The sequence below is a fragment of a genome, unplaced genomic scaffold (assembly GCF_019419815.1).
Source record: "Pyrus x bretschneideri cultivar Hongxiangsu unplaced genomic scaffold, Pyrus_bretschneideri_v1 Contig95, whole genome shotgun sequence".
Lineage (NCBI taxonomy): Eukaryota > Viridiplantae > Streptophyta > Magnoliopsida > Rosales > Rosaceae > Pyrus > Pyrus x bretschneideri.
In genome coordinates this window covers 569,247-578,162 of record NW_025999837.1, presented here as the reverse complement: position 1 = coordinate 578,162, position 8,916 = coordinate 569,247, and the positions used below count along the sequence as shown (strand labels likewise).

Genomic DNA, 8,916 nt, shown 5'->3' with positions numbered 1-8,916 from the left:
TGTTATTCCAACATGAAGAATTAAAGGAATATTATTCCATTTTACAATTTATACAAACCTCAAGCTTCTCATTACACAAATAATTTTAACTGCAAAATTTCCAAGGACATAATACCTTAACTATTAATTTATGAGTTACAAATGATAATTAAATCTGTGTTTAATTTTTCTTTCCCATAGTTTAAGCATTGTGTTTCATCGACGATTTCACCATGAATAATCATTTTCTAGGATAAGGGAATTCATATTGCAAACTGGATGATTTGTGGTTGTTGACATTTTGGTGGCATCAGTTTTTCTTACAGCTTGACCAACATTCAGCAACAAGCTGGGAGCAAATTAGTTGGGAAACATCCCATTCCCCACCAAATCCCCCCCCCACCAAAAAAAAAAAAAAAAAAAAAACCCACTTCACCCCATCCAATCAGTTGAGCTTTGGTGGAGGCTAGCAATATGCCTAGCAAAAAATTGACTAATTCAATACCCGGCCTACTTGACGCCAAGCTGATGCCAGCATGACATTAGCCATGTGAATTACATTTTTTTTTTCCAGCTGGCGCACTAAGTGACACGGGATGATGGGCCACGTGGTGTGGCGATGGCCGTTGGATTTCCATCGGCTAGTTTTCTGGATTGTTGGATTTCCAACGGTAAAAAAAATTTGAAACTCAAACCCATGGCTAGTGACATGGCAAAATATGGACCATTTGATTTCCAGATCAACATTCCAGGTTTTTCTGCCTAAAAAAAAAAAAAAGGAAAAGAGAAAATGTCAGAAATCTTACCGTTGGTCATGTGTCCAACTGTTGGATTTCAATCTTATTGAAATCCAACATTCCAGATTAATTAACTTAATAAAATTTATAAAAAAAATATATAAAAATACAAAAAAAATAAAACGAATTTTTTTTCTATAAATAATTTCTGAAATTTAAAATAAAATTATTATTTTATAAAGAAAAACCCAATTTTTATTTATTTGGGTGGATTGAATTGACTCTTGACTAAGGGGTTTTTAGGGGTGAAGTTGCTCTAAGGTTCTTGACTTCTCTCTAGTAAAAGGAAATTAGTTACGAACAGCCATAAAACAGAAGGAATTTTATTGAAATAGAAAAAAGATAAAAACGCCTTGAAAGACGAATACAAATCGTCAAAGCCTAGCCAAATTCTCCCAATTGATGCGTTTTTTAATCCTAATGGCTAATAAGCTTATTTATACTACTATAAAATAAAATCCTTCCTAGAAAATGTCTTAGAATAAAACTAGGAAACATAATAAAATAATAAACTAGCAAATAAAATGTTTCCTATTTAAATTGAAATTCGGACTACAGAGAAAATCAAAATTTTGACCAACCAAATCAACTCTGATTTTGTTCCAAAAGGTCATTTTTGGAAGTTGAAGACATCCCCAACAAATCCTCAAAATGAATCTTGACCTCCAAATACCCAAAATGTCTAAAAACGTCAATCTGATAAAACTGTGCGTTGGGTCTTTTTTTCTTCGCCATGGTCAAATGGCTTAGAATAAAAATCTAGAATTTTAATACAATCATCTTGAAAGACTAATGAACATTCTCCAATTGAAATCACTCCAAAATTCATCATTTTGATCACCTTTTGCTCAAGAGGAAATTGAGCAACTCTAAAATCCTGGACATCAAACCATCTATATGATGACAACTTTTAACTTCTAAGAGAAACCCACATTTCATTTAAGTCCGATTCTACGACAGAAAAAATGTCCATGAATTTTAATTTATGTACAAATTATGCATGATGAAAGGTGTGTTGCACTTTTAATAAAACCTCCTGCATTCTTTACATGTGAGTGCATGAAAAATTGTACGAGGTTTGCATTTTGATTTGAAATTTGATTTAAAACCAATAATTGTCTTGATTCTCACCGTAGTGTATGCACTCTCTCCAATAAGTTCATGTAATTTTTCAAAAGAAGATCAATTAGAAAACAATTTTCTATTGAAACACACAAAATTGACACGTTTTATTATTTTCTATTCAAACACACAAAATTGACACGTTTTAATATTGTGGTGTAGCATCAATCTCTATTACACATTATATTAACAAATATTGTAGTTAATTTTGTATGCGTAGATCATTAAACATTTAGATATTTTACCCAACGATATATTTACATATTAAGCGGGGTGGGAGAATAAATTGGTTATGAACATATTTTTCGCAAGATTTTAACTTAAGACATTTTACTCATAAATAGGGAATAAACACTATAATTAAGAGTAATACTAGGGTGACTAAATTTATAAGTGAATTGTTATTGGCACTCCAAATTTCTCATTTTACATTCCAAACTTTCTATATTTAGAAAGAAAAATACACTTTTGAGGAGTGTAGAATGAGATTTTTGGAGTGCCAATAACACTTCCCATTTATAAACTAAAACACTCCAAACTTTTTATATTTAGAAAGAAAACTACACTTGTGAGGAGTGTAGAATGAGATTTTTGGAGTACCAATAACATTTCCCATTTATAAACTAAATTTGCAAACTAAATGATGTTACTAATAAAAATAAGCACGTTAATCAACACTTAAGTAATTATTTAAAGGGGGTGCAATCAAATTATGATTTGATAGAATTTCAATAGATTTTAAAATTTGGGTGTAGTCGGTTAGAGTTCAAAAAGAGGATTTTAAAAGATTCTGAAATTATGGTATAGTCAAATTAGGATTTAAAAGGATTTTGAAGAATATACCGAAATCAAGGGGTAGTCGATTAAGAGTTTAAAGAATACATTCAAATCTAGGCATAGTGAGAATGTCAAAGATTTATTAAGATTTTAATAGCTGAGGGAGTTGAGAGGGGGTGGTATAAATACAAAGTGCCATCAAGAATCAAACCCTACCCCATGTGATTTCTTTTCACGTTCATCACAGAAGCGAAACAGTCTTCCTCTATCCCTTCAAGGTATTGCTTTTCTCTTCCCAACTTGTATAATTCTTGTATGGCTTATTTGTTTCACAGATTACTGCTACATTTGTAATTATCAATTACTCCCTCACTTCCTTCTCATATATATATCTATACGTATAATACCACATATCCCTAGCTTCTCCGAATTCATGCTTTTTGTGTTGATTATTTTTCAGTTGTATTGTTTTTTTGTTTGATAGCTGAAAAACCATACATTTGATGCAATGAAAAGAGAAACCTAATATACATGCAATAGATTAGCTAATATGCATGCTTTTTTAACCAACCGAGAGGAACTTTTGATATTTTACTCCAAATAATTGAAAGGAGATTGGATAAATTTGTTGAGATTTTATTATTTCTTAAATATATGTGGTCTGTGAGAGTTCAAGAATTGTTCTTGTTTATTGGAAGTATATTTGGGTTTAGTTCTTAATCTGTGTTTAGTTCTCCGTTGTCATTGTTTGGTTAATTAAGGTACTTTGTTGCTTTATTAACGCATTGCATATTATATTATTCGAATGGTTTTTGTTAAGTATGTCGTGAATTGATTTTGTTACTGTTACTGCTTCCATCGTACTAATAATTAGAAATGGGAGACGAACAACAAGAAATTGGAAAAGTGAAAGCCAAGAGTGATTATAGCCCTTGGACTTTGGAAGAGAGCAAAGTGTTGTTACAATTGCTTGTTGAAGCTACATTGCGTGGATGGTGTGATGCTAATGGCTTGCTAACCAAAGATATTGTGATGACAATAATACTTCCGGCACTTAATGAAAGACTAAAGTGTAATAAAACTTATAAGCATTACACAAGTCGAATGAGATATTTTAAGAAAGAATATGGAAAGTATAGTCAGCTTATGAGAAGCAACTTTGGCTTTGGGTGGGATGCAAACACAAAGAGATTTGTTGCTGATGACGAAGTTTGGGAAGAATACTTTAGGGTGAGCTTCTTGGCTTTTATTTAAAATATTATATGTAACTTGAGTGTATACTTATAGTTTATTGAACAATTGTGATTTTCTTGTTTATTTTGTAGGCCACCTAGACCAAAGAAGCATTTGTAAAAAATCTTGTGATGATTTTGAAGATTTGTAAATCGTACTTGGGGATGCAACTGCTACTGAAGAACACTCATTGGGAATGGGTGAGGAAATTGATGCGAGAACTTTTGTAGTGAAAGATAGACAAGGTGGAATAGAGGAAGATGAACAAGTTGGAATAGAGAACTTGTTTTACAATGAGGAAAATGGGGGTTTTGTATTAAATCAAAACCAAGCATCACACCAAACTTCATCATTTGATCAATCATCCCCATTCTTACCCACTCAAGCCACTAGCTCAAAGATTTCCCCACCAATCACCAACCGCAGGAAACCTGAACCGAATACCAAGGGAATATTAGATCATCTAAGACCACTAATAAAGCTAGAATTATGGAAAATATTTCACTTACTCTCGGTTCAATTACCACCGACTTTCGAGAAGTCCATAGTCTGTTGGAGAAAAGGGATAATAATGAGAGAAACAAAATTCTATATGGGATGCCATCAAGGAAACCTAAATTTGGATGAACCTGCTTGCTATCAAGCGGTCGCTTTGCTCGATACTAAAAGCAAAAAGGATGCATTTTTGAAGATATCACCAAAAAAGCAGTCAAATTTGATATGCTATAATTTGAAACAATATGTGATTTGACTCATGATACATTAGTTTTTATTTGTTCGTTTTATTTTGGATTATGTTTAATTAGCTTATTCATACTTTATGTTAATTGGATTATGTTGGATTATGTTGGATTATGTTTAATGAATAATGTGTTTAATTTAATTAATGATATTATCTGACTAAATTGTGGGTCTTTCTGATTTGCTTATATGTGAATAAATTGAATTATACCTGAATGAGTCTGCTATGCTTTAAAGTGTTGGGTCTGCTAAAGTTATTGTAGATTGTTAGTGGTGTATATAGGTTTCAGGAGTAAGATGGCACTGTGAAGCTTTTGGTTGGTGATTAAAGGTTGGAGAATTAGGTATCTTTTTTGAAATGCAATTTCTAGCATATTGATATTTGGTGAGAAACCCCCAACAAAAATTCTCTTACGTTAGAAATTACAATTTCTACACTAAGGTTCTCTTTGCTAAGTTTTTATGTTTCTTTCAGATTTTGTACTAGGATAGAAATTCATTTTATATATTGTAAGAGTAAAATCCTAAAAAATCTATGAAAGAAGTCTATACAAATCTAAGGAAATCTATAATGGAAATTCATATAAATTATCAAAATAAATTCTATTAAAATCCTTTAAAATCTGCCACTTAAAAAAAGTCTACTAACACCATCTAAAATCCAAATTGACTACATCTCTAATTTTAGTTAACCAACACTTGTAATAATCTAATCATTATTTAGTTTACAAAATTTAGTTTCGTTAACATTAGCGCTATAGTTAATAAGGATTTTGATTAAAATATAGAAGCCAAACCGACACGGTTCCTCGAAATGTAGAGGTGGAGTGTGACGCAGCACGTAGCAGCCACAAGAAAAGGGTAAAATAGGATGACCGACTGAAGCATGCTCAGAATATTCCCCATTGTTAGTGGTATGTGCGTTCCAAAGTTGGGCAGCCACCAGAATGAACTCAATTCCCTTCGAATATTCCTCATATTCCCGCGTTTTACTCATCTTATCCCCAGACTCTCCACCATCCGATCTTCCAACCATCCGAAAGTTCTTGAATCCAACGGCCACAACCCCATCACGCACCCAACAAATATTAGCCAAGAGGGCATTCGATTCCAGATAAATCTTTATTCACGTAATATTCCGTTAGAATTTTAATCCGTATTAGCTACTAATTACACACTTGGATTGCTATAAATACCCTTCTCTTCTTTGTTTTTGTACAGAAGGAATTATAACAACCAAGAAACACTCTTTAAGCTTGTTCTTCTACTTCCGTGTGTTTTTTTCTCTTGGTGCAAAAATTTTCAGAAAAAATGGCAGGAATTGTGGTGGTTTTCGACTTTGACAAGACAATCATTGAGTGTGATAGTGACAATTGGGTGGTGGATGAATTATGTGCCACTGATTTGTTCAATCAACTTCTCCCCACCATGCCTTGGAACTCTCTCATGGTATGTGTCTTTTCTAATTTCGTCATATGTTTATGTTGCATATATATATATATATGTTGTTTTTATGAATTTTTTGGTTTAGTTTCATGTTGTTTTTAATTAATATGTGTTAATTTTTTTGACAAAAAAAAAAATGCAGGATAGGATGATGAAGGAGCTTCGTTCGCAAGGAAAAACCATTGAAGACACTGTGGAGGTTCTGAAAAGGACTCCAATTCATCCAAGAGTTGTGCCAGCCATTAAAGCAGCTCACGCTTTAGGGTATGTCAACCCCCTCCAAACTTTTCTTTCTTTACACTACTCTTTTTTTTTTTTTTTTTTTTTTTTTTTATGAATAAGAAAATTAATTTGTGGTGGTTTTATTGTTTTTGTGGGGTTTGCAGGTGTGATTTGAGGATTTTGAGTGATGCAAATCTGTTTTTTATTGAGACAATTTTGAAGCATCTTGGATTAGAGGAATATTTCTCAGAGATCAACACCAACCCAAGTTATGTTGATGAAGAAGGAAGACTTAGGATTTCACCTTACTGTGATTTCACCAATTCCCCTCATGGCTGCAGCCTCTGCCCTCCCAACATGTGCAAGGTATATTCATATTTTAGAATAATTTTACAATTTTCAGAACTTATATATATATATATATTCAAGGGATGCACCAACAGAATTAGAACAATTGGGTCCAAAAGGCTTGGAAAGTATTACTCTATTTATGCTTTATTTTCTGGACATCCTATGACCACTGTGTTCTATTTGTCAGCCCCCAATCTTTAATATGTCATAATCAATAAGGATTTTTACATGAGGTCACTATTTTTCTCATGCATACCAATGACTTCATATAAATAACAAACAATACATTAATCGCATCCAAATTTGAATACCCTTTCTCTATTTAGATGACTTTAGTGTATAATATATTTTTTTAATGTAAAAACAAAATGTTTAATAGACTCTATTGTTGAAAATTAACCAACCATGAAGTTATTAATTTTACTGTACTTTTAATTATTTACAGAGTGTGATCATTGAAAGAATCCAGACTTCTGTATCAACTGAGGGGAAGAAAAGGTTAATCTATCTTGGTGATGGCAGTGGAGATTACTGCCCGAGTTTGAAGCTCAAAGAAGGAGATTTTGTGATGCCAAGGAAGAACTTCCCACTTTTTGACCTAATCTACAAAAACCCATTACTCATCAAGGCTGGCATCCATGAATGGACTGATGGGGAGGAGCTTGAGCAGATTCTGCTAAACCTAATCAACTCAATTTCCATTGAAGAAAATGCTCAGTTTATTTCAGCTGATTGCAAGTTACAGACTATTTCTGTTGAGGCACTACCTCAAGCTCTCCCTGTCCAGCAATAGTAAAAATTAGTTAAATAATTACTCTCATTGTGTAATGTACAACTGTGTGTGGTTGGTTGACCTAATTGATGTGATAGCGCCAAGCAAATTCATGGAAACCCTTAATTTTACCCTGACTTTGTTTTCTTAGGTTGGAAACCAAGTTTTGTAAGTTTCGAGTTTTCTTATTGATCAAGAAATTGCATCAATATAATCCTTGAGAAAAGAAACAGTGTGGGAAATTGCTTTTTTTCTTTTCCTTCTGAAAAGTGAAGGGAATTATACCGGATTCTAATACTATGAAAAGTCAAATTAACCTAATTATAACAGTTACCACATTAGGAAATTCACAAAACCAAACACATAAAACTAATTGTCATATTCACGTCGCAGATATATATGGTAGACTATCACCTACCACATTTGTTAGGAGAAAAACATGCTAAACAGAAATTACGAGATTCAACTCCAACTACATTGCCATGTTTCACTTTTCATGCAAAAATCCATTAGATTTCTATATATGAGATCTAACTGTTGACTTTTCAAACCATTTAGTAGCGCATATCATAGAAAAACTAATATTAAAGATTGAAAATGTTGGTTTTCCGCATTTATGTGCTTTCCAATTGTACTTTTTATATGGGCTGTGACATTCTCACAAAGTTTATAGCCTGCCGTGGAGGATCACCTTCATTTTGTTTCTCTCTGAAGAAACAAGTCACCTCTTTCTTTTCTTTTCTTTTTTTTTTTTTTTGTCAAACAATAGATTTTGTTTGATTAAATGTTAGATTAGTCACTGGGTTCAATTCTACACCGTCATGCAAACGTTGAACATCTATTACTAATAAAACATTAAGTAAGGATTGTCACTTAATACTAGGTTCTAGTGTTATTCCTTCACTTGTAAGTCAGATGTCTAAGGTTAGATTTTTGCCGAAGGTAAATTTGAACCATATTATTGCTAGCACATTGTAAGGCTAAGCTCACCCTCTTTCCCTTGTATAAATAACATTGTTTATTCAGTAAAAAAAAAAGTAAGGATTGTGCAGCTTTAAAAAAAATGAATTGTTATTAACATTCCAAAAATCTCATTTGGCACTCCAAACTTCCTATAATTAGAAAGAAAAATACAGTTGTGAGGAATGTAAAATGAAATTTTTGGATTGCTAATAACAGTTCTCTAAAAAAAAATTAAAGAAATAGAAAAAAACAAAAGGCCATTGAAACTTATTTAACTGGCAGGCTTTATGGTCTAGTGACATATTTATATATGTGTTAACTTTTAACTGTGGTGCATGCATATGCCATATGGGATTTTGATCCTCGCCTTCTTAGTCATGAAAGGCAACTTTCCTAGGCTGAAACGTGGGCTGAGTCCACAGAGACTGTTGTCATAGTCTTATAAAAGAAACCGCTCAAACGAGGAAAAGATGATGGTTCATGTACCCTGTATTACTTGGATGGCGAAATCAA

The 8,916-nt window shown here is 32.6% G+C and overlaps 1 protein-coding gene and 1 pseudogene across 1 annotated transcript; both read left to right on the top strand.

The window, feature by feature from the left end:
• Positions 1-3,551: 3,551 nt before the first annotated feature.
• LOC103960489 lies at positions 3,552-4,535 on the top strand (annotated as a pseudogene).
• Positions 4,536-5,798: 1,263 nt separating this feature from the next.
• LOC103966752 (inorganic pyrophosphatase 1-like) lies at positions 5,799-7,577 on the top strand. The gene is made up of 4 exons (XM_048577012.1): positions 5,799-6,098; positions 6,238-6,359; positions 6,482-6,683; positions 7,114-7,577. Exons 1-4 carry the CDS (start codon positions 5,961-5,963, stop codon positions 7,459-7,461), a joined length of 810 nt encoding a protein of 269 aa, XP_048432969.1. The 5' UTR covers positions 5,799-5,960; the 3' UTR covers positions 7,462-7,577.
• The last annotated feature ends 1,339 nt before the right edge of the window (positions 7,578-8,916 follow it).

Excerpts from the sequence above, each read along its gene's own strand:
- LOC103966752 (XM_048577012.1), top strand. The coding sequence starts at position 5,961 with ATGGCAGGAATTGTGGTGGTTTTCGACTTTGACAAGACAATCATTGAG. Across the intron at positions 6,360-6,481 it reads AAAGCAGCTCACGCTTTAGG|GTGTGATTTGAGGATTTTGA; the intron begins GTATGTCAACCC and ends TGGGGTTTGCAG. Across the intron at positions 6,684-7,113 it reads GCCCTCCCAACATGTGCAAG|AGTGTGATCATTGAAAGAAT; the intron begins GTATATTCATAT and ends AATTATTTACAG.